Genomic DNA, 25,948 nt, shown 5'->3' with positions numbered 1-25,948 from the left:
AGGTGGATTTTCAAACCTTAGCCCCAGAGATCCTGGTTTGTGTCTAGGGTTGGGTCCAGGAATCTGCATTAAAAACAAGTTCCTCTAGGTAGTTCTGAAGCAGGGGTCAGAGCACCCCATTCTGAGACACCTGCCTGATGCCATATTGCCTCTCCATCTCTGACCCACCTCCCCTGGCAAAGCTTCTACAGCATCCCTCTGAGGAAGCCCCTGGATGAAGAGTCCCTGCAGGTTCTGTAAACCTCCCATCATATGATCTGGGCCAGGCTTCAGGCCATAGATGATCCCACCATCCCTGCTCAAGAAGAGGGGCCTAGGATCTTCATGGGGAGAGAGCTTCATGATATGGAAAAATCCTGAGGTTTCTGGGCCAGACTAAGGGAAAAGCCATTTTATCTCTATGGGGATTTGTAAAATCACACCAGTGGCAACCAGCTGAGCAAGGGGGAAATGAATTTTGGGTGAGTGACACAGGTGGCTGGTTTGAGTCCCAGCTCTGTAGCAGAGACCTGTGTGATCTTGGGCACAGCTCCCTCATCAGGGCTGCAGTTTCCTCATCTTGGCAAGGTCGGGGCTGGACTCAATCTCTATCACCTCTGACAGGCTAGCTAGTGGTCCTTGCCAGCTTCTGGGTTGCTGTAAGTCTCTAAAAGTCATGGAAAGGGTGAGAAAGAGGGGAGCAGGAGGAAGAGATTGGGGTCTTACCTGGGAGTTCAGCCAGGGCAGGGGGAGCACAGAGGCTCCTTAAGGCTCCTTAGGGCTCCATCCTAGGAGGGCAGCAGCAGGGATGTGTATGCCCCTCCTTGCCATTCACTGTTCTCTCTACTGCCTCGGGCTTGGCACCAACCTTTATACACTCCAGCTGACCTGAAACTTTATCCTAGAAAATCTGATTGACAGGCTAGATCACTTGACATGAGACTTGTTGTAAGAGACAGGGAGGTGAGGGGGAAGGTCAGTGAGTTTCAGATCTGGTTCAATTTCCTTGACTCTGGCTCTTTAAAATAGCTCCTTCAAACTGCTGAAAGAAGAGAAACCTTGAGTGACAAGCGTATATGGGGTTGGACCTGTCATCTTTGAGAGTCTAAAGGCCAAGGTCCCATGATAGGCTGGGCAGGGCTCCTCCAGGAGTCCTCTTAATAATACTGATGATGATTGTCATTTCTTGGTACCTAGTATGTGTTAGAAATTTTACATATATTATTTCTATTTCTCACAATCCTATGAGGTAGGTACCATCAGGATTCGAATAGCAGCCTTATTGAGATATAATTCACATATATTACAATTCATTTACTTAAAGTATATAATGTTTTTTAGTATATTTACAGAGTTATACATCCATCACAACTATCAATTCTTAGAACATTTTCATCACCATGAAAAGAAATTCCATACCACTGAGCAGACACTTCCTTTCCCCTCTCCATAGCTCCTAGCAACTAGTAATCTACTTTCTGTCTCCATGGATTTGTCTATTCTGGACATTTCATATAAATGGAGTCATTTTATATATGGTCTTTTGTGTCCAGCTTCTTTCACTTAGTATAATATTTTCAAGGTTCATTCATGTTGTAGCATGTATCAGTACTTCATTCCTTTTTATGGCTGAGGATTCTAAATTTTTTAACGCTTATTTTACACAGGAGAAAATTGAGTCTCAAGAGGGACCATGATTTACCCAGAGGAAACAGCTAATGCAAGGGAGGAACTTGACCGCCAGCTTCCTCTAAATTGTCAAGTACCTTGGGTCTATCTGCTGTGACTGCTGCTCTGTATGACATGACAGCATGGACACTGCTGGAGCCAAAGGAAGCTGAGGGAGGGTGTATGGGGACAGGTTGGGAAGGGTTCCCTGGAGTAGCTGCTGCAGGCCCCACTTGTAGAAACTGAGGGTAAGGATTGGGCATGCTGGGACCTGGGACCCAGGTGACAACAGAAAGAGGAAGGGAGGAGTGGGGCAGAGGAAGAGTCATTTCTAGACTTGGGTACATACACATGAGCATGGGGCAGTTAGAAGTCCAGACACGCATGTACAAAGCCTGGGCGATTCCTGTCCTGTTCCTGTTCTTGGTTCAGGTCCCACCCTAAATGCCAGCAGAACAGGCAGTAGAGTTACTGTTAGAAGGGAAGGGGCTGCTGAGATTGGGAGGGATCCTCACAGGAAGCCAGTTCTGAGCTCCACCCGAAAATGCTAATTTGGTGGTGGGGTGAATTGCAGCGGGGCAGGTAGGAGGTAAGGGAAGGATAAATAGTAGGAACCCAAACAATGGGCAGCAAGCGGCATATGATGCACTGGTCTGGCTAGTGGGAGGAGAGGAGAGACAGTGTAGGGCCAGACACTAAATGCCAGGTTTAGGTACCTCATTTTTGTTGTGTGGGCAATGGCAGGGAAGGGGAGAAGGGCCCACCCATTCATTGAGAACCTGCTTTTGTGAGGTGCTAGATGTTTTATGCTAGCGAGTGTGATCCTTGGACCAACAGCATTGACATACCTGGAAGCTAGTTAGAAATGCAAATTCAAAGGCTTCCATCTCCACCTGTGAATCCCCATCTCTGGGGATGGAGTCCAGGAATCTTTTTTTTTTAACAACTATTCAGGTGATTCTTATGCACATTAAATTTGAGAACCATTGCTTTATTTAAGTAAAAGTCAATTTAAACAAGCACCTTTTACAGTCCCTTTCAGGGTGCTGATCCTTGGGGGGCACAATAATTCACATGACAGCCCTCAGCTTCTGAGAGATGGAGACAGGACAGAACCCCATCCCCTGCTGGCTCAAGGGTGTGCTCTCACCCCTGCACTCTTTGCCACTGTAGTTCTGAGCAGATGAGGGATAGAGACTCTTTCCCTTATTTTGGGATATTTTTTGTAGATGCAGAAAAGCAGCATTACATCTTCCCAAAGACTCTGATACCCACATCCTCAACCCTACTGGGGCCCTGCCAGACGGACTGGGCAGCAGAAGGCAGGTGATTAGGGGTGGGGTAGGGCTCCATGGTCACCAGTCATGAAATCCAAGCTCTTTGACCTGTTCATTAAGTGGGTTGTGGCCTCTGTGCCTGTTCCTCTGTTAGAATGGTCCATCACCCCAAGCCCTCACTCTTGTATGTCTTAGGAAGCTGAAGGTTTATGGTCATGCAACACGAGCTTAGGCCTTAGAGAAACTCAGAGGGAGCACTCAGGGAGCGTTCAGCTTACTGCAGCCTGGGAGCTTCTTTTCTTTAAATTTGTTTTATATTTTTAAAGTTTTTTGTTCTTGTTTTTCTCTTAATTTTATTGTGGTTATTTATATATATATATTCCTAAAATTTCTCATTTTAACTACTTTCAAGTATACTATTCAGTAGTGTTAATAACATTCATAATATTGTGCTCCCATCACCATTATCCATTTCCAAAATTTTTCCATCACCCCAAAGGGAAACTCTATCCATTAAGCATTAACTCCCTATTCCCCACCCCCATGATAACCTGCAATCTAATTTCTGTCTGTCTGAATTTGCATATTTCAATTATTTCACGTGAGATCACCAATATTTGTCCTTTTGTGTCCAGCTTGTTTCACTCAACAGGTTCATCCATGATGTCGCATGTATCAGAACTTCATTTCTTTTCCCAGCTGAATACTATTCCATGATACCAATATATCACAATTTGTTTATCCACTCATCTGTTGATGGGCATTTACATTGCTTCCACCTTTTGGCTAAGGTGAATAATGCTGCCATCAACACTGGTGTACATATATCTGTCAGAGTCCCTGTTTTCAATTCTTTTGGGAGCTTTGCAGCTTCTTGAGGGCGGGACTACATCTATCTGCTCTGACTCCGTCCCCAGAATCCAGCTCATACTCAGAAGTTCCAAGGTTGGCTGCTAGGGGTTGGATGCAACCAGTCTCTGGGTGACCAGAAACAACTATTTTCAGGTCTCTGTGGTGGGAGTGCTCAATGGGAAATGAGGGTGATGTTGGCTAGTTCTGTGGGTTGGAACAAACACTTACTATGGGAAAGTCATTTCACCTCTGAGCTGTGACTGGGAAATAGAAAGAAATCAGAAGTTGGTAAATAATACACTCTTTGTGAACTTAGGTAGGAGGTAGGTTTCATACTCTCAGGGATCTGTGTCACTAAAGGCTGCCCTCCATCTGGGGTAGGAGCAGCCCATGACCTTTTGTGGCCTTAACTTTACTCAGATCAGATTATTTATAGAAGTTGGAGCAGGATTTGAGAGGAATATTCTTTACCTTATGCTTCACTCCTCAGGCCTGAGCCCCCAAGTGCCCTGGGTCCCCAACTGCCCCTCTGTATGTTTCCTGTGGCCCAAAGGAGGGGGATTCTTGGACTTTGAAAGCTCTGGACTGGCAACCTAAGAGGGAGGGAGGCTGATCTCTGTGGTGATGGGTAGGGGGTGAGCTGGCAGGCTGAAGGGTAAGGAGCCAAGACAAATAGATTAAAAGGGGGGCAAATAGACAGGAGCCATTCTGAGGACAAAATACCAATAAGGAAGGCATCTTCTCCTTTCTCAGACTTCCTGTATCACTTTGTACCCTGAGGGCACTGGGCACATCCTGCCTTGTTTTACAATTTTTTGTGTGTTGCCTATCTGTTGATCTGCTTCAGGAGAGTGGGGGAGGAGTGGGTGGGGCTGACATTTCACAAGCCCTTTGACTATGTGCCAGGTGCCAGTGAAGCACTTTCACAAATGTCATCTCATTTAATCTTCATAACAACCCTATGAAGCTGGGGTTATTATCTCTGTTTTACAGATAAAGCAATAGAGGGTCAGGGAAAGGGAGAATCAAGCCTGAGGGGATATATCAAGGAAGTGGCAGAGCCAGGCTTTTCCTTTCTCCCCAGCTGCATGCAGCCTAGACTGCCCTCTACTTCTCTCCCCAGCTGTCCAGGGCCTGACCAATTTTGGGGGCTCACTCTGAGAATGATCTCTTCTAGGAAGCCTTCCCCAACTGCTCCAATTCACATATTTTCCCCCTCCCTGAATTCAGAGTGCTTATCATCTGTACCCTGTTTTGGTCACTGAGCACAGCAGTTTTGCAACATCTCTGGAGATGATTCACTTTGCGGCTACATAAACAGAGGCAAGTAACTTCTTGGAGGCTGGGTTCTTTAACTATAAAATGGAAATTATAATACTAGGTTAAAATAGTTGTTTTGAGGACTAAATGAAACAAGTACTTAGAGGTGGAAAGCAGGGCCCTCTGTGTAATTCCTTTCCAACCTCGTCTTCTTGCTCACTGTATACCCCTGGGTGGGGTAGGAACACATCTTTGCCCCCTTTTAAAATACTCTCCACAGGGTGAGGGGACCTCTACTTTACTAAGGGATTTTAGGAACCAAAAGAGGAAATACTTAGAGTCATCCTAATCTGGACTGACTGATCCTTGGGGGAGCTCAGAAGTCTCATGGTCAGCCCGGTCCTCTCTCCCAGATGAGCTTCTCCAAGGAACAAGATGATTGTCAAGTTTTCTATCTGACAGTGTGAAGTACAAAGGAAGTCCTAACATCCACATTTCAGCGGCCAACCCAGGAAACCTACTTATGCACAAAATACAAATACCAATATGATTTTATTCAAATACAGGCAGGAACAATGACCCTCAGAGCTGGGTAAAACAATAAGTTAAAAGCATGGTTAGAATTTCAGATAATCAGATAAAAAGTTTGAAGGAGGTGATTCCCCACCTTCTCCTATTGATTAATTCAATGCAGCATAAAAATAATTTATATCTACAAAATACCCTCATTCCCAAGCAAATGAACTAGAGGTGCTCCTAGGATTTGCTCAGCTGCACAGTGCACTGAATTATAGGCCCCCCCACCACAACCTGTAATGTAAAAATGGACTGTCATCCTCAGCAGAGGATGTCATGTCAGCAGTTCGGCTGGGTCAAGGATATGGGGAGGAGTTCTCACCAGAAAGAAGCCTGCTTCTTGGGTCCTCGGTTGGAAGAAGAGTGGGCCACCTGGGTCCTGGAATCCACATTATTCTAGCCTTTGCTTCACCACAGAAGGAAGAAGCTGAAGTCCTGGCAGATTTGGAAAGTTCTTCCCATCTGGGCTGATGGGGTCTTAAAGCACCCATGGACTCGGTTGGTGGTTTCAGGGATATCATAGTCCTGAGGAAACCAGATCTGATGCCTCCTGCAATCCAGACAAGGCTGAGAGAGGACGGGCATGTGGGTCTTCCCTTTGTCTCTCAGAAGGCTGCATTAGTTAGTCTTTCTGGGAGTACTGGGATGAGAATATCCGAGCAATCCTGCGAGTTTCTTCCTCAGGCAGATCGGGAGGGAGTGGGTTGGGTCTGGGGCGACCAGGCCTTTGGGATAAAGCTGTCCTGCTAGCCTCACTCTTGTCCTGGAGAGGAAGAAGTCAGCTTGATTAGCACTGAGGATCAAGAGATGACCTTGATTTTTCTCATCTTCTGGTTCTTTAATATTTATGTAGCACTAACAGTTTACAAAGCATATTACATACCTTCTCTTGTTTCAGCCTCACCTGGACCCCATGAGGTCAGTTCTCCTCAAGTCATGGATGAGGAAAGTGTAGCTCACATTAAATAAATGCAAGGTCCCACAGTTCTGAGAAATTGAACTAAGATTGCAACCATGGCCTGTCTGGCTCCAAAGCTTAGACTCTCCGTCATATGATGCTGCCTTTGGAGAAGGAGGGGACAGTCACCTCCAGGATAGGTCTGAAGGCTCATCCCTTCTCTTGCTGCATGACTCTAGACAAGTCATTTCTCTTCTCAGTTGTGACTACCCTTGGAGAAGATGTGTGTGAATAATACACTCTCTGTGAGGCCCTTTGGTGTTCCTGCAGCTGCCAGGTGACCTGAAGCCACAAGAGCATGCCTACTGCCCTGTTACCAAGCAGCTTCCTGTCTCAGGCCAATGGGCCTCACCAATTCTCCCTTTAAAGACTCCTCTATGACCTATTTGTTTATTATTCAACCCTTTCTTGTGTGCTTACTTCCTGTGAGGTTCCTGCCCTGAAGGAGAACAAAACTATTCAGGAAAGCCACTCCAGAAAGCTACCTGAGAGCAAGGGAAGGGACAGAGGACTGGCTGGCAGAACAGGCAGTGCTGAAGGAGATGGGAGTGACCACAAGGGGAAACCAGGTTGATTTCACAGCCCATGCAGCTGACCCTATGGCTAGATCTTTCTTCCTTGTCTCTAAATCCCATGAGCTGAGGTTGTTACAAGATGATGGGGCACTGAGCGCACACTGCCTGCACCACTCCCCGGATACTGGGAATCAGTTGGGGGAGACTCTTGAGGTTGAGAAAAATAAATTGATTCCCAGCTAGAGGAAAGGACTACAGTTGTTTCTGGGATCAACAACATTTGGTAATCATGTCTTAGTTTAGCTTTTTTTTTTAAACCCTTTTTAGTGCCTACTGTGAGAGGGAGACACATATGAACTGAACTCAGTTCCTGACCTCCAAGGGCTCAGAGTTAAGCTGGGGAGACAGATCTCAAAGAATCAGAATATCAGTCAGAATGGATTCCCATTTTACTGCCTGGGCATTCCCATTCTACTGCCTGGGTGTCAGTCTCCCACTTACAAAAAATGAGGTGGAGTGGGCAACCTTAAGGGTTCCTGTCAATCCGGAATTCTAAATGTTAAGGGAATGTGGACAATCTGAGTGAGCACTCAGATTGCAGCCCATGGACAAGGTTTTCTTATAACCAAAAGCAAAGTTGTACCAGGGCTGGGCATGCACAGAAGATATATCTCTAGATATATCGTCTAGGCAGGCCCTGGCTAAAATGGAAAAAGGAAACTCACTATTTGTTGGTGTTTGCTGCTCTTCCTTCCAAAATAAGGGAGGTACTTGCACCCCATAATGCCTCAGGCCAGGGGAGGCCAGTGAGTCAGGCTCTGCTTGTTGCCTTCCTCTACAGGGCATGAACTGAGTCTGATTCTTGTGTTCCCAACTGGGTCAGGTCCAAGATAGGAGCTTGGTGATTGCTGGACCAGTAATTGGTGGGATCGAGCCATGGTGACTAGAAGCTTTAAGGATAAGCAGGCCAACCCGGGGAGGGAGTGGGGAGAAGACTGCCTCTTGCAGCAAACTTTTCCATCACTTGTTCTAGAGCCAGGAGCTAATGGCCTACCATGTGCTATGTCTTAGTTGAGTCAAAGCCTTTTAGCCTCTGTATACCCTTCTCCATCCCCACGACCTAAAACTGTTGTTTTCTGAGCTATCTGGGATTTGGAGTTGACACTGAGTCCTGTTCCAGGCCCCCTGGCAGGTAATGCAGATGAACCTTTGGGATCACTACCCACATCTTACTTTTCATTTATTTCTCTGTTGCAGTGAAGAGGGACCCAGGGGACATCTATAAGCTAGCTTGGAACACAGGCATGGTTCTATATTTCAGATCTTATAACCAGATCTCTGTTTTTCCATCTGCTAGAAGAAAAGCAATCTTGTTTTGGAGAGGCTCAGATGGGTCTTGTTCTCCTTGGCTGAAAGGGTCAAATTCCTCAGTTCATGAAATGATCATAAAATAGACCCCTGTTGGTGATTCATCAAGTCTTTCAGGAACCTAGGATCTACTCAATTTGTATGAACAATAAGCAGACAGAGTCCCTGTCCTCATTGGGCTGCTCATGCTGGAGGGAAGAGACACACTGACTTACCCAGCTATCACATGGTTGAGGCTGTGCTTGGGAGCATTAAGAAAAAGCAACATTTGGGAAGGTCAGGGAAGGCTTCACACAGGTGGGATCTGAGATGTGCAGGGCTTCAACAGAGTTGGGGATAGGTGTGAGGTCATTCTATGCAGAGGGAATAACATGAGCACAGGTCTGTATCTGGCAAACATCTGCACCAGAACTGAACTGAATGTGGCTGGTTCAGCCAACCTTCTAGCACCCACACCTGGACCCAGTGACGTAGGGGGTCTTATCTGCATGGCCCAGGCTCAGGGACCAGGATAGGGACAGGGCTTGGCTCTGGGTATACAGGGCAGGGCAGGGCAGGGGTGTGGAAGGACAGAGAACACTCTCTCAGCGTATTTGGCTTTTGTTTACTTCCACAGGGTCTAAAAAACATCTTGACTAGCAGTAAAGGTTCTTCTGGAGGGGAGGTACACAGGTGAAACTGGCCACAGTGAGAATACTCAACACATGTACTAACCCCTCCCCTGAAATACTCCCATGCTCCTACTGGAGCTCTGTGAGAAGAATCAAAACTTCACCACAGCCTGCACTCTGCAGGAGCCATCAGCCTTCCTGGGGAGGCACGAAGGAGCCCATATGGAGGCAGGATCATCAAAACTGGAGGGGCTACATAGTCTAGATAGTGGGTGTTATAGCTGGGGAAGTTTCTGGGGGAGGGTACTTTGAAGAAGAGAGACTTGAAAAACCATGAAAGTGCAATTTGAACATAGGAAGATGAACGTGTTCCTGGTGGATGCTCGCTTAAGCAAAGGTGTAAAGAAGGAATTTCCTGGCTGGGAAAGTAATGGGAATGGGCCTGGCTAGATGCTGGGTACGGAGGGCAACAGAAGACAAACCTGGGAAGATGGGTATCATGATGCCTAGTCAAGGAAGTCTCTGAATGTCTGGGTAAGGAATTTGACCTTATTCCTCTTGGACCTCAACAAGCTGATTTGTTAGAGCCTTTTAGAGAAAAGGTCTTTGTGGGGTGACACTTTCCTGACCTGAAGGATTGAACTGGCATTACTGTGGTCTGAGTATCAAGCATGGCAGCAGGCCAGGGAATCTCACACTGCCACCATTCAGTTCACTCAGTTCTTCCAACTGTTTTGCCTCTAAATCTGGGGATCTGCTCTTTTCTGGAACCTGGACACCAGGCCGTGATCATGAACTGGCCTCTCTGGCAATAAATTTCTTAAAGAAGGCTTCAATGCAAAGATGGAACTCTGCTGGGAGAAATTAAAGCACTATGGAAGAATTAAGGAGTACTGATGTGATGGAAAATTTGGGGCTTGCGGGGGCTCCTCAAATCAGGAGGCCTAGCTGGGGATGTGGTTCTGGTCCTTGTTTTGCATTTCTTAGCTAAGTGACTTCGGGAAAGTCATTTTTTCTTTGGGCCTCAGTTCCTTCATCTGAAAATGGGGATCAATCAGGATGAGCAGATAGTACAAGCTGATGTGCTCTAAAAACCATGGATTTATCTTGGCCTTTGGCTTCATTTTTTTTTTTTTTAACTGAGAAATCTGCACACACACATTCTATATATGGTGTACAATCAATGGCTCACAAAATCATCATATAGTTGTGTATTCATCACCATGATTTTTTAGAACATGTGCATCATTCCACAAAAAGAAATAAAAAGAACTCATACATCCCATACCCCTTAATCCTCCTTCTCACTGACCACTAGTATTTTCATCTAACCAATTTATTTTACCCCCCTGCCCCCCTATTATTTTTTAATCCATATTTTTTACTCATCTGTCCATACGCTGGATATAAGGAGCATCAGACACAAGGTTTTCACAATCACACAGTTATATTGTGAACATTTTATCTTTATACAATTATTTTTAAGAATCTAGGCTATTGGAACACACTTTAACTTCATTTTTGACCAGTTTCCTGTGGTGCAGCCTCTTTTCCAAAAGCTCTCTCAGTAGAGGCCAGCCCTCTTCTTTGGTCTGAAATGTGATTTGATTCAAGACAGTCTTCTGGGTTTCCTCCACTCCAGTCCTAAAATGGATCCCCTTGAACAGACAACATGATCCCAGGAGGATGGTGGGTGGAGATGCCCCCACTTACTTCTGCATCCAGGGGTCCCTGGGACTTTCCAAGAGTATAGTGTGGTAGTCTGTGGTCCAGGTCAACTGTTTCACTCTCTCATGAGCAAGACACCTCTTGCTGGGTTTTAGTATCTTCATTGTCAAAAGGAGCTAAGAACTCTTGTCGATCTCCTTACCCCAGGTATATTGTGAAGCTTAAATGAAATTCAGGTATGACTAGGGTTCTGACCAGGTATACTATTTTGCAAAACCCAGGGGTTAGGCTGGTACTAGGGCTGATACCAGTTATAGAGAGTAAAGTGAAGCTCTGCTATTCCCAGGCCCCACCCCAGCAGGGGTTTAGGCTCAAAACATCCTGAGTAGAACCAAAGTACAGTACCTCCCTCTGCCTTGCCCAGAGGTGGCTAAGCAATCCACTCCTGTCATCCTCATGAGCCTCTGGTATCATGGTTGGTATCTTGTTCTTTTTTAGGGCAGCTCCTCTAAGTGACATAAACACTGACATGGGAACTGGAGGCAAAACTCTCAAAAGATCTGAAAACTGAAAGTAGACAGCTGCCTGGTTCTGGCTGGTTAGATGGTCCTGTCAACAGATAGCTGCTTCAGAGACTGAGTGAGGGCTCAATATAGCTGCCTGCCTTGTTCAACTTTCACCCCTTTGGCTGGCTGCCTTCTCCTGGGGTGGCTTTTGGAGCCTTGTGCTGCCTCTTCCTTGGTGCTAAAGAGATTAGCAAACTCAGCAGTCACAGACAGAAGCAGGAGGAACTGGGGACATGGTACTTAGACAGGAGCCCAGCTCTGACAGCCAAATTCTAAATCTGACCCACCCAGGCTGGTTGCAGCATGGCTGGCCTCCACATTCAAAGTTCCTCCTCCATTCTTATGTTAGAGCTCTGGTCATGTTCTCAACACCTAAATGCTCCCTCTCTTGCTCAGCATCAACTGAAAGCTTCCTTATCCTTTCTCTGAGAATCCTTTCCTTGACTGGCCCATTCTATAGGGCGCAGGAGACCAACAAGCTCTGTGCCTAGGGCCACTTACTTGACCCATCTATATAATGAAGTGGCTTAACTTGGTCAAGGTTCCTTAATCTTATGAACCCATGTCCTGCCAGTCAGAGGGCTTAAAAGTACAGATTCCTAGGATGGAGAGGTTAAAGTTACACTCCTGGAAGAGCTCCTGGCTCCTCTCAGATTCTGGCCTTAGAGCAGCTCAGGAACTTAAGCCTACCACCTGCCTGGCAGATCGTTAGGCCCTCTTCCCAGAGATGCCTGCCCAATTGCAGTCTGGGCCAGGGTAGACACAAGCCAGTTCTGGCTATTTCCTCTGACTTCTGTACACTCTTGGCAAGGGAGTGTATCTCCTCCCAAAAGCTTTGTGTGGTCTTTATCAGAAAGCCTTTAACCTTTAGCTTTCCCAACGAGATTCTGCAGAGAAGAAACGAGGCAATAGGCCAGGGGGTTCTGTCCCATTGGAGCAGTTTGGCCATGAGACCTGGACCACAGGATGGGAGAGGACCTGGACTCAGGAGGTAACATCAGGCCCTACTGCTCTTTTTTTTTTTTTCTACATGAGCAGGCACCGGGAATCGAACCCGGGTCCTCGGGCATGGCAGGCAAGTACTCTTACCTGCTGAGCCACCATGGCCCGCCCAAGCCCTACTGCTTTTAATCTGGTGACTTTGTGGAGGGCTGGGTTTCTCTACCAGGACTGTGCATTTCCCAAATACCTCTGGCCTTGTGGAAGGGAAAACCAAGGATGGAAAACCTTTTTGGGCTCCTGGAGAAAAGAAGCAGTCTTAAGCCATGATTCACAGAAGGGTCACCATAGACTTCTGAGAGCAGGGCTCAATCACACTTAGGTAGGTGCTCTGTTGTCTTGGGCCTCTAACTCAGCCTCTGAACTAAGCACACAGTGAACTGCTACAGCCCTGAGAACTGCTCTCCATGCTTCTGGGACTGCTCTGTTGTTTCCCAACTTTCCAGTTCTCTTCCCCCGATTCTAAGCATATGACCATGTCTCCATCCCGTTTTAGTTTTCTTCTCTACCAGAATCCTTTCCCCATGTTAGAACACAACAGTATATGAGGGAAGATGTCTCAATGATAATAGCTAATAATCATATGGCATTTACTATGTTAAGTGCCAAGAACTGTTCTAAATACCTTATGTATATTAACTCATTTAATCCTCAGTAAATCCTATGAGGCAGGTATCATTATACCCATTTTACAGATAAGGAAACTGAGGCACAGAGAAGTTAAGTGTGTGGCCTGGGCAAGTTACCTAAGAAAATGGCAAAGTTGAGCTTTGAGCTTAAGGCAGTTTGCATTTTAGAGGTCATGTTCCTAAGCACTATACAAAATCGCCTGGTAGGAAATAGAAAGAAATACTGCTACCAATTAAATCTGTGTTAACTTTCTGGAGACCAGGGAGAGACTTTGTCCAATACCTCAGAAAATCAGGAGCAGAGCCAGGGCAAGAAACCAGGTTTGCTGACTCTCAGCTCCACAACTGGTCTGGAGTACCTCTGTCCCAAGTGACTAGTCTGAAACTATGATCTGGCTGAGTGGAGGGGAGAACAACAGGGTGGGAGGGGTAGACAGCTCAGGGCTTTTAAGGGAATACTCATGTCTGACCTTGTTTCCTACTTCTTGCCTCCTACACTGACTCCTCATGAAATAACAGCATCTGGCCCTTGCCTATGATTAATTCAGGGACTCATTCATGATGTAGGCAGAGCCTGGACTTAATGGGGGAAGGCAAAGAACAAGAAAAGGCTCATTTCGTGGTAAGGAGCTACTATGTAGGCAGGGCAAGGATAGCAGGTTGCTTCTTGCTTTTTGCTTCCAATTCCTACCCTACCCTGACTGTTTCTGTTCAGGCTCATCACTCTCTTCCTCTGACCTCCTCTAGCACATAATTTGAACCATCATTTGCCAAATCCTGTTGATTCTGAGAGGTTTCTTTTCTCCACATGCATAGCCTTCAAAGTCTTTCCCTTATTTCTGCTGAATTCTACTTACCATGTGACTCCATCTTCCTTTCTCTGTACTTATTCCCTTTGCCTTTTTTTTCTTTTTTCTTTTAACTTAGTGCTTATATAGGCTAAGGTCACTATAGAAAACTAGTGAGTGGTTGGAGGCTGTACTTCTCAGAGAACTGTGAGATCCCCCCAGGCAGGGTCCATAGCACTAATTTTATGTACTTAAGCATGAGACGCTCTCAGTAGGAGCTGGTACAACTGACAAAGTTGACTCTTTTGGGGACTGTAAGCTCCCTCAGTAAACGGGCCATAGTGCCTTCTTCTGTCTCCTCCTGCACCTAGCCCAGGACTATGGTTTTGCACATTTGCTGAAAAATGTATATTTTGAGTCTGAGGCCCAAACTACCTTTCTACTCTTTGGGCTGTCTGTCTCCTATTCATTGAGGAGAAGTCTTTCTTAGGTTTGGACGGCTGCGGAAATTTCCAACTCTTTACTTGCTATTTTAGACCTCAGGCTGGGTCTACGTGAGGACTATGTAGGGGTAGAATCATGCCAGTCATGGAAGGGGCATTTCCCCCATCACCACTTAGTTACAGCTGTAACTTTGAGGGTTACGGGTAATGTTGAAAGGTTCTAATTATCAAAAGTGGAAATAAAGTTGGCTTATGGGGATTAAGTGGACCTGAGAAGCAATGTCAACGAAATTTTCCTTCCTATGAAACAGAACAATAGTAGGCCCTTGACACTCGTGAGCAACCCAGCTCACTGTTAAATGGAATTTTCTAATCAGTCTCTTTGCAATTAAGTGTGCTCAGCTAGTTACTGGTCTTGTTCAGGTGGGGCTGTTCAGGAATTAATAAAAACTTGATTTGGGTATACGTGTAAGCTCTGAAAAGAATATCAACTTTCAAACTGGTGATGGAGGCTAAAGAGGTCTATGACACTAGAAATTATTAGAAAAAAATCATTCTTGATAAAGAGTTTAAGTGCTATATTAAATTATGAAGAGTCTCTGAGGTTTTTCTATTTTTAAATTATATTTTTGTAAGAAAATACCTTTATATTTATATATAGTGACTTTTTAAAATTTGGGAATTTGGAATAATCTTATAAATATCCAGTGACAATACTGAAACTGGTATTGAGGAAAGCCCTTATAAAACATTGTACTGTTATGACCAAAAGGAGCTGGTTTAACATCTGTGCCAAGAGTTTGTAGATCAAAGGAGGACTCTGCCTTAAAGGGATTTCCATACCAAAATACCAGTTGTCCAAACAGCCATGAGCATATAGTATAACAGAGAGGTGGAGGAGTAAATCCATAACAGGAAGCTACAGAAATGTCAACTGGAACAGGCAGCTGCACAAATAAAAACTGAACTTTATGTGTTAAGACGTGTTAAGGCTAGAGGGCTTAAATACTTTTTTATCATCACAATCTACTTTTTTTCCTTCTTTTTTTGTGAACGATAGTATATGGTAAAAAAAAAGGTATAAATTTCAAAGCACAGCACCACAATTAGTTGTAGAACATATTTCAGACTTTGACATAGGTTACAATTTCACAATTTTAGGTTTTTACTTCTAGCTGCTCTAAAATACTGGAGACTAAAAAGAGATACCAATTTAATGATTCGGCATTCATAACCATTTGTTAAGTCCTATCTTCTATGTATAGTTCCACCATCACCTTTGATCTTTCCATACCTCTCTTTGGGGTATTCTAAATTTTTCATATTGGAAGGGTCTGTCACTAATATGGGGTAGGGAGATGGAATTATCTAATGTTCTGGAGAGGCTGGGCTAGGTTTCACATCTTATCTGGACCAGAGACCCATCTGGAGGTTGTAGGTTTCTGGAAAGTTACTCTAGTGCCTGGAACCCTTGTGGAATCTTATAAATTGTGTTCTTAGGATTGGCTGGAATGGTCCTGGTTGGGGGATGGCAGGTTATGATAGATAGCAACATCTAACTGAAGCTTGCATAAGAGCAACCTCCAGAGCAGCCTTGCAACTCTATCTGAACTCTGCCACTGATACTTTATTAATTATACTTCTTTTCCCCCTTTTGCTGAGGATGGATTTGCTGAACATATGGTGCCAGGTCTGGATTCATCCCTGGGAGTCCTCTCCCTCATTGCCAGGGAGACTTTCATCCCTGGATGTTATGTCCCACATATGGAGGAGGGCAATGATTTCACTTGAAGGGCTTAGAGAGACTGAGGCCATATCTGAGCAACAACAGAGGTCCTCCAAAAGTAACTCTTAGGCATGCCTATAGGTAGTCTAAGCTTTTCTGCTACCTACATAAGGTTCACAAGAATAAGCTTCCTGATTGAAGGCATGGCCTATTGATTTGGGTGTTCTTGAAGTTTGATACAGTATCAGGGGATTCCCTGATGGTAAGGTTTAATAGTTCCATATTTTTCTCCCATCCCTCAGGGAACTTTGCCAGTACTTTTTGATTATCTGCTTAATATAGTCTAGGATATATCCAGGCATTACAATAATCTATGTAGGATTAAAGGACCTCTTTCTTATTCTGTGCTCCCTGTGTTTCAATTGCTCAAATGATCTATATAGATAGGTTGAATTAAATAATGCACTTCAGAAAATTTCAGTTTCAGATTAAATAAACCTTTCTTCTATTGGTCTCAAAGAGTACGTGTGGTTCTAAAATACAGGTACTGTCTTCCTTACCCCTATGTTCTGAACTATAACCCTAAACTGTTCAGCTTCGTTCTTATCTCTAAATGTCAGGTTAGAGATATAAAACAGCCTCTCAAAATCCAAAATAATAACCACCACTTCGGACTTGATGTGTCTGCTCTAAAAGCTTACAAACTAACGTGTTTTCTTATAAGCATTTACTAAAGGTGACCATACCATTCTTGTTCTTATATTTCTGACTTATTTTGTCTTACCAATGTCCCACACGTTCATTCACATCGTTGCATGCCTCACAACTTTGTTCCTTTTTGTAGCAGCACAACCTTCGTTCATAAGTATACACCATTGTTCGCCAATCTACTTCTCTGTCAGTGCAGCCTTCACCCACCTGCATTCATCAGGCATCATGCAGAGGGCCCAAAGTCCATAGTCCATCAACATTCTCAATTTTAGATAATTTCATTGTTCCCAAGAGAAAGAAAACCAATAAAGACACCCTCGCCAAATAGGAAATCTGAACCTCCTTTTAACTCTTGTCCCTCCCCCCACTATCTACCTCTGTTGTTGCTGTGATAGTGCTGATGGTTTCCTTTTGAACAAGGCTCATAGCATGCAATAGCAGTTTCCCCCCTGTACCCTGGGCTTAAACACTCTTTATTTATACAGGAATAATATCTTTGAAGTAATTCTTGTGAGAACTAATTCATATTTCTAGTGTTAATCAGAGGGACACGTAGGTCTATACAATCCCGTTCAATCTTGTTCGTCTTCAATAGGGTAATATTACTTACACACTAGAGAACCACCTTCACTCCTATATATTCCCTTACATTGGAGTTCAACCTCATTAGCTAACAGTTCACCAATCTCTAGCCTCTATGTATGACTAAATACCCTATATTCGGTATTATAAGCCTCTGATTATACCTTTATGCTGGTCATAAAAGTGGAATCATACAGTATCTATTCTTTTGTGTCTGGCTAACATCACTCAGCATTATGTCCGCAAGGCTCATTCATCTTGTCATGTGCTTCAGTATGTCGTTTTGTCTTACTGCTGCATAATATTTCACCGTATGTACGTATCACATTTTGTTGATCCACTCGTCTGTTGATGGGCATTTGCTCTGTTTCCATTTTTTGGTGACTGTGAATAATGCTGCTATGAATATCGGTGTCCAAATGTCTGTTTCTGTCATTGTTTTCAGCTCTTCTGGGTATATACCAAGTAGTGCTATTGTTGCGTCATAGGGCAACTCAATATTTAGTTTCTTGAGGAACCGCCAAATGGTCTTCCATAGTGGCTGCACCATTATACATTCCTACCAGCAGTGCATAACTGTCCTCGTTTCTCCACATCCTCTCCAACATTTATAGTTTCCTGTTTGTTTAGTAGCAGCCATTCTTATAGTTTGATGTGGTATCTCATTGTAGTCTTGATCTGCATTTCCCTTATAGCCAATGAAAATGAGCATCTCTTCATGTGCTTTTGAGCCATCTATATTTGCTCTTCAGAAAAATGCCTACTCATATCTTGAGCCCATTTTCTAATTTGGTTGTTTGTTCTTTTGTTGAGTTGTATGATTTCTCTGTATATACAGGAAATCAAACCTTTGTCTGATATGTGATTTCCAAATATTTTCTCCCATTGAGGTGGCTGCCTTGCCACCTTTTTGAGAAAGTCTTTTGAAGTGCAGAAGCATTTGATTTTAAGGAGTTCCCATTTATCTATTTTTTCTTTTGTTGCTTGTGCTTTGGGTGTAAAGTTTAGGAAGCTACCTCCTATTACTAGGTCTTGAAGATGTTTCCCTACATTTTCTTCTAGAAGCTTTATGATGCTAGTTCTTATATTTAGGTGTTTGATTCATTTTGAGTTAATTTCTGTGTAGGGTGTAAGATAGGGACCCTCTTTTATTCTTTTGGCTACTGATATCCAGTTCTTCCATGCCCAACTATTGAAAAGACTATTTTGTCCCAGTTCAGAGGATTTGGGGGCCTTATCAAAAACCAATTGACCATAGATTTGGTGGTCTATTTCTGCACTCTTGATTCGATCCCACTGGTCAATGCGCTATCTTTGTGCCAGTACTATGCTGTTTTGACCACTGTGGCTTTATAATAGGTTTTTTTTTTTGGCATTTTAATTTTTAATTTTAATTTTTTCCAGTATACAGATGATGCTTAGCTCTTGAGGAATTATGAAATTTCTAAATTTTGTCTTAAAGCCATGCCTTTCATTCTGTGTATGAAGTGTAATAGAAATGCACATGGTTTAACACAATATTCTTTTTTCATTTTTATTAATTTATAAATTTTTTTTTAAATACCAAAAAACACCAAACAAATGCAAACATTCATAACTTTTGATCTATAACAGGTTTTTAAGTCAGGGAGTGTTAATCCACTCACTTTGTTCTTGTTTTTTAGGATGCTTTTAGCTATTCAGGGTCTCTTTCCCTTCCAGATGAATTTGGTACTTAGGTTTTCCAAATCTTCAAAGTAAGTTGTTGGAATTTTGATTGGTATTGTGTTGATTCTGTAGATCAATTTGGGGAAGTGACATCTTAACTATATTTAGCCTTCCTATCCATGAGCAGGGAATGTCTTTTCACCTATTTAGATCTACTTTGATTTCTTTTAGCAATGTTATACAGTTTTCCATGTACAAATACTTTACATCCCTAGTTAAGTTCATTCCTTAGGACTTGATTCTTTTAGTTGCTATCTTGTATGGAAATTTTTCCTTAACTGACTCCTCAGCCAGGTCATTGCTTCTGTATAGAAATGTTACTGATTTTTGCACATTAATTTTATATCCTGCCACCTTTACTGAAGATTTCTCTATTATCTTCCAAGCATGGTATCATATCATCTGCAAATAATGAGAGTTTTACTTTTTCCTTTCCAATTTGGATGCCTTTTATTTCTTTGTCCTGCCTGCTGGCTCTAGCTAGAACTTCTAGCACAATGTTGAATGCTAGTGGTGACAGTGGGCATCCTTGTCTTGTACCTGATCTTAGGGGGAAAGCTTTCAGTCACCTTCCATTGAGTACAATGCTGGCTATGGATTTTTCATACATTCTCTTTATCATATTGAGGTAGTTACCTTTGATTCCTATCTTTTGGAGTGTTTTTATCAGAAAAGGATGCTGAATTTTGTCGAATGCTTTTTCAGCATCAATCGAGATGATCGTGTGTTTTGTTTCCCTTTCGATTTGTTAATGTGTTGTATTACATTAATTGATTTTCTTGTGTTGAACCATCCTTGCACTCCTGGTATAAACCCCACTTGGTCATGGTGTATAATTCTTTTAATGTGTTGCTGGATTTGATTTGCTAGTATTTTATTGAGAATTTTTGCATTTATGTTCATTAGGGAGATTGGTCTGTAGTTTTCCTTTCTTATAGCATCTTTACCTGCTTTTGGTATTAAACTGATATTAGCTGCATAAAATAAGTTAGGTAGAGTTTTTTTCCTCAATTTTTTGGAAAAGTTTGAGCAGGGCTGGTGTTAGTTCTTTATGGAATGTTTGATAAAATTCCCATGTGAAACCATCTGGCTCTGGGCTTTTCTTTGTAGGAAGATTTTTGATGACTGATTGAATCTCTTTACTTCTGATTGTTTGTTGAGATCTTCTATTTCTTCCCGAGTCAGTGTAGCTTGTTGTGTGTCTCCAGGAATTTCTCCATTTCATCTAAGTTGTCCAGTTTGTTGGCATATAGGTATTCATAGTATCCTCTTATGATTTCTTTTATTTCTTCAGGGTCTGTGGTAATGCACCCCTTCTCACTTCTGATTTTGTTTATTTACCTGTTATCTCTTTTTTTTCTTTGTCAGTCTTGCTAGTGGCCCATCAATTTTATTGATTTTCTCAAAGGACCAACTTTTGGTTTATTGATTCTTTCTATTGTTCTTCTGTTCTCCCATTCATTTATCTCTGTTTTAATCTGTTATTTCTCTGCTATTTGCTTTGGGGTTAGTTTGCGGTTCTTTCTCAAGTTCTTCTAGGTGTGCTGTTACATTCTCAATTTTTGCTCTTTCCTGTTTTTAATTTAAGAATTTGGGGTGATAAATTTCCCTCTCAGCACAGCCTTTGCCACAGAACTTATAAGTTCTGATAAGTTGTATTCTCATTTTCATTCATCACCAGATAGCTACTGATTTCTCTAGCAAATTCTTCTTTGACCCACTGGTTGTTTAAGAATGTATTATTTAGTCTCCATATATTTGTGATTGTTCTCATTCTTTGATCGTTAGTAAGATCCAGCTTCATCCTGTTGTAATCAGAGAAAGTGCTTTGAAAATTTTCAATATTTTTTAATTTATAAAGACCTGTTTTGTGTCCCAGCATACGATCTACCCTGGAGAATGTTCCAGGAGCACTAGAGAAGAATGTATATCCTTGTGTTTTGGGGTGCAATGACCTATACATGTATATTAGGTCTAATTCATTTATTAAGTTATTTAACTTCTCCATTTCCTTGATCTTCTGTCTGCTTGTTCTATCTATAGAGGAGAGTGGTATATTGAAATCTCCTACTATTATTGTTGAAACATCTATCACTCCCTTCAGTTTTGCCAATGTCTGTCTCACGTACTTTGGAGCTCCTTGATGGGGAGCATAAACATTTATGATTGTTGTACCTTCTTGGTGAATTGACCCTTTAATTAGTATATAGTGTCCTTCTTTGTCTCTTATGATATCTTTACATTTAAAGCCTAGTTTGTCCGATATTAGTATAGGTATTCCTGTTTTCTTTTGGTTACAACTTGCGTGGAAAATCTTTTTTCCATCCTTTCACTTTGAATATATTTGTATCCTTGTGTCTAAGATGAGTCTCTTGTAAGCAGCATATAGCTGGATTATGTTTCTTAATCCATTGTGCCAATCTGTATCTTTTAATTGGTAAGTTTAGTCCATTAACATTCAAAGTTATTACTGAAAAGGCATTTCTTGAATTCACCATCTTATCTTTTTAATTTTATTTGTCAGATCTATATATTCTTTTCCCTCTTTCTCTTCATATTCTTTAAATTACCCTTAGTGGTACTCTTCAATTCTGTGCCTTCCTTCAGATCTCCCTCTCCTGTCCTTTTTTTTCAGCTGGCAGAACTCCTTTTAGTATTTCTTGTAGGGCTGGTCTCTTTTTGACAAATTCTTTCAGGACTTCTTTGTTTGTGAAACTTTAATCTGACCCTCAGTTTTGAAGGACAGTTTGGCTGGGCTGGTGGGATGCTAGTTTGCTAGCTGCCAGAATGCAACACACCAGAGACAGATTGGCTTTTAATAAGAGGGGATTTATTTCGTTAGTTCTTCAGAGGAAAGGCAGCTAATTTTCAACTGAGTTTCTTATGCAGGAAGGCACAGGGTGATCTCTGTTGGCCTTTTCTCCAGGCCTCTGGGTTCCAACAACTTTTCCCGGGGTGATTTCTTTCTGCATCTCTGAAGGCCTGGGCTGAGCTGCGAGTGCTTAGATGAGGTATGCTGAGCTGCTTGGGCTGTGCTTAAATTGAGCTCTCTCATTTAAGCACCAGCCAATTAAATCAAACATCAGTCATTACAGCAGGCACACCTCTTAGCCGACTGCAGATGTAGCGAGCAACAGATGAAGTTCACGTACCATTAGCTGATGTCCACAGCAAAGAACTAGGCACATTCACCTGGCCAAGTTGACATCTGAACCTAACTACCACAACATGGAAAAAGAGCTTCTTGCTATCTCCTACTTCATAGTTAATGAAGCCAAATTGATCTTTCATACATTTCACTGTGGCCTTAGGAAGGGCTGTGATGTTGTAGGGCTTAGTCTGTGCATTTTGGCCCAGGACACAAAACTGAAACTCGACACTCTTCTCTTTCTGCATGCAACCCCTTTGTTGGCCAAATGGCTAGACCTCACCTTTCATATCTCCCTTCTCCACAATCTCAAATCATTCCTTGGTACTCAGTTTATGTTGGTTCAATACACCTCAGGGGGTGAATGACTTTACCAGAATAGATGGTGGGATCAGCTTCCTCAATAGTGCCATTCACTGAGTGTGTTTTGTTCACTTTTTCTGCACTGACTTTGTTGCCCTTGCCTTTGGACAAGCTGTACTCTCCCATGTACTCCACCAGGCTATCAACGTCACTGGAGAACTCACTGTAATAAAAAGATTTTCTTATCATGATTGGCCATTTTAATAAATCCAAAGTTATCCTTCAGAGTTGCCACATAACCCAAGAGCCTCTTGGAATTGGAAATACGATCTAAAGGTTGCACACAAGTTGCAATCTGCTGTTCAGGACTCTGCTTGTCATTAATACTAAATTCAATCTTATCTCCTATTTGAGGAAAAGTAGATCCTTCCACATCCTTGCCTTGAAAAGCAATGGTCAGTTTTACCCCACAATCATCATAAGCAATAATGCCGTCCTCAGCCGACTTCTTTTTGCCTTCATTTGAGCTAGTGGTTTTGAGATTTAAAAAAAGTGGCTTCTTTTTCTACAGTGCTCAAGAAATAATGATCTGAATGGGAATGGAATGCAACCGTGTCCTTGGGAAGTTTTTTTTAATCCTAATAGCATGGTTTCTTTGGGCATAGAGCATATCAGGAACCACAGTAAACTTTAGTTCATCTGCATTATGGAGCTGGTTCCCATAGAGAATTTCACTGAAGTGGAAGAACCTGCAAGCATCACAATCCACACCCTTGATGAAACCAAAATCATCTCTCACGGCAGCAATCACATCCATTTCTCTGGCTTCATTTATGAAATGAAATGTATCTGATAGAATGTCTATGTTGGTTGCTTGTTCTACTTTGTCACTTTGATCTGATGAAATATTAAACTTAACATGGTCACCTTCTAGCAAGGTCACCTTGGATTTGGTATCTTTGTCTCCAAGGGGAAGTTCTTTAGGACTCACAAAGTCAACTTTGATGCATCCTGGCAATGAGTCATTCTGTTTTTTTACTGGGTACTTTTGGGATCACTTTCATTCCAGTTCCTTCAAGATATTCCATGCTGATATCTTCAAAAATGACTGTTCCTTGAGGCAATAGTCTGGTATCTGTTGCGACTTCTTTATCATTTCTGTCCTGGATTATGAACTCCACATCATCTCCAGGCTAAGGCTTCTAGGTCACCTTTAAGTTCACTATAGCGAAAGAATATTTCTTTTATAATATCACCTCTTTCAATAAAGCCAAAAGCCTCTTTCATAGCACAAACTACTCCCTGACAGCGGGTTCATTTCTTTTTCAACAGCATAATGTTATGAGTATTTATAGCAACAGTATATTTATTGTTATCAATTACAAAGTTTATTTTATCTCTGGTTTCCAGCTGAATGTTCCCTTCGACACCTTCAGGGGTATAAGTCAGATAAAACACTTCTTGCCCATTAATCCGTTCTTTAGGGAGGATTTCTGGTTTTATCTTTACTAATTTAACAGTAATAAGTTTCCAGCCTACCAGTCAGATGATACTTCAAATTCAATATCATCTCATACTTTTAAGTGCTGCAGGTTGCCATTTTACCATGAACAACGGAAGAAAAGACTAGCTTGATATTCTGAACACTGAATAAATCTGTAAGAGTTTAGCAGTTTCATGCAGTGCTGCTGATGGATCACTGGGGTACCCATGTGTTCATTGTTATGGAGATGGTTTGGATCAAAGCGCATCTCTCAGTGATAATGAAATATCACACTCTCAGTAGTGTTTGCTGCTGCTTCTTTTTTTAGCATACTTCAAAAGATGAAAGTTGTTAGTATTAAAAAAAGAGTGAGAGAAAATGATGTATCAAGCTAATAAAGAATACAACTGTGCTGCATCGAGCAATCTCACAGTACAGCACTGATGAAAACAAAGACAACTAGCAGCATTGGGAAGTGCTCTCTCAAAGCTGCTGAGTAGACACAAACTTTTTGTTTCAGATCAGGTGCTGTGCCTTTAACTTAAGTGTATTTAATAAGTGGTCTTATTGGTTGTTACAACATTTGTTCCTTGCCTGATATGAACTTGCGGCAGCAGTTTCAGGTGGTAAAGTCTGATCTGTTATACTTCATACCCAACAGCTGAGCGCCCTCTCTCCAGTGCCGTCATAAGCAGCACAGCCAGTGTAGGAAGCTCCTGTTGACTCTTAAGAACACCTAGGGCTCAAAGTGGGACTCTATAAAGGTTTCATATAGCAAGTTTGCTCTCCTGGAACCTATAATTCCCAGAGGGTTCTTAGGTCAAATAAATCCTGAAACACAGAAGGATCAGCTTCTCCAAGATTATCAATTAATTTTATCCCCCTACCCTTTCGTGTGGACACCCCTTCTCATCATGAAAAAGTCAGAAGGGACATAGCCTAAAGATCCCTACAGATTGGGAGAAGGATCAAAGGAGGAGGAGGAAGTATAACAGAAAAAACAGGATTTAATAAACAAGTGTGACTGCTGAATCACTGTATTAATAGTCCTACTACCTTCTAATGTTTTGGAGTAGTTAGAAGGAAAAATCTGAGATAGGGGAATGGTAACTCATGACAAACTCTGGGATCTGTTCTTGTTGAAAAGATCACACACTTGCTGAAGTATGCTTTGAAAATTATTATTTTCTTTTTTGTTTTGTATATAAGCTATATTTTACAAAAAAAAAGCCTAGATGATTTCTACATTTACTCTTTATTGACTAAGTGCACTTTTCAGGATGATGGACATGGGGGGAATATGGTTCAAGCAATTCAGGGCTTTCAGAGCAGGTGAAAATTGGTGTGGAAAATTTCAGACAGGAGTAAGCCACTGGGTAGAGAAAACCCCAAATCTTTATATAAATTCCCTTTCAATTCCTGGCCAACTCCTAAACTGCACATGCAGAGGATGAGATTCCAAGGTTCCCAGCAGAAAGAAGCAGCTGGAAGGCCAAGGAGTTGAATAGAAATTTTAGCGCTGCTTGGTGCTGGGAGAGTGCTTGGATTTCTAGTTGTACCCAGTTAGAGGGGCTTGATAAACACTGAGGACTTTGTCCTGAAATCCACTTAATATAGGTGATCCAACAGTAACTTAACTGCCTGTTAGAACAATTCTCAACCTCTTTAGAAGAAAGTTAACATAATCCAATCTCTACAAGGCATCAAACATAATGTCTGCTATACACTATCCACAATGTGGTACAAAAAAAATTACTAGAGATTCAAAGAGAAAGGAAAATGTAACCCATAAGAGAAAAGAGAAAAAAGTCAATAGACGCAGCTCTACATTTGACTTTGACATTGTAATTAGCAGAGACTTTAAAACACCTATTATAAATATGCTAAAGAATTTATAGGAGAAGATAAGGGTGAATGGTTGACTAAATGGGGAATCAAAGCAGAGAATTAGAAACTCTAAAGAAAAAGCCAAAAACTCTAAAAAAGACAAGGATGTACCAAACAGCAGTCTGGAAACAGTAGAGGGAAAAAAATTCATGAAATCAAATAAAAATTATCCTAATTGAAGAATGAGAAAAAATAATGAAAAAAATAAGAAACAGCATCTGAGACCTATGGTATAAAATTAGTG

The 25,948-nt window shown here is 42.2% G+C and overlaps 1 protein-coding gene and 1 pseudogene across 6 annotated transcripts in view; both read right to left on the bottom strand.

The window, feature by feature from the left end:
* Positions 1 to 5,569: 5,569 nt before the first annotated feature.
* Positions 5,570 to 25,948, bottom strand: part of C2CD3 (C2 domain containing 3 centriole elongation regulator) — a 235,253-nt gene continuing 214,874 nt past the window's right edge. For all 5 annotated transcript variants that reach the window (XM_077113600.1, XM_077113596.1, XM_077113601.1 and 2 more), the window contains one exon: positions 5,570 to 6,375. In XM_077113600.1, the coding sequence (XP_076969715.1) occupies positions 6,235 to 6,375 (141 nt within the window). In that variant the 3' untranslated portion in view covers positions 5,570 to 6,234. The remainder of the gene's footprint in view (positions 6,376 to 25,948) is intronic.
* LOC143644518 (cold shock domain-containing protein E1 pseudogene) lies at positions 6,271 to 25,942 on the bottom strand (annotated as a pseudogene). The gene is made up of 2 exons (XR_013156743.1): positions 6,496 to 25,942; positions 6,271 to 6,375 (listed from the first exon to the last, which is right to left on the bottom strand). The product of XR_013156743.1 is annotated as a cold shock domain-containing protein E1 pseudogene (transcript).

This window comes from Tamandua tetradactyla, chromosome 8 (assembly GCF_023851605.1).
Source record: "Tamandua tetradactyla isolate mTamTet1 chromosome 8, mTamTet1.pri, whole genome shotgun sequence".
NCBI classification, from domain to species: Eukaryota; Metazoa; Chordata; class Mammalia; order Pilosa; family Myrmecophagidae; genus Tamandua; species Tamandua tetradactyla.
Note: the sequence above shows the minus strand (reverse complement) of the source record. Positions and strands in the feature narration are given on the sequence as shown.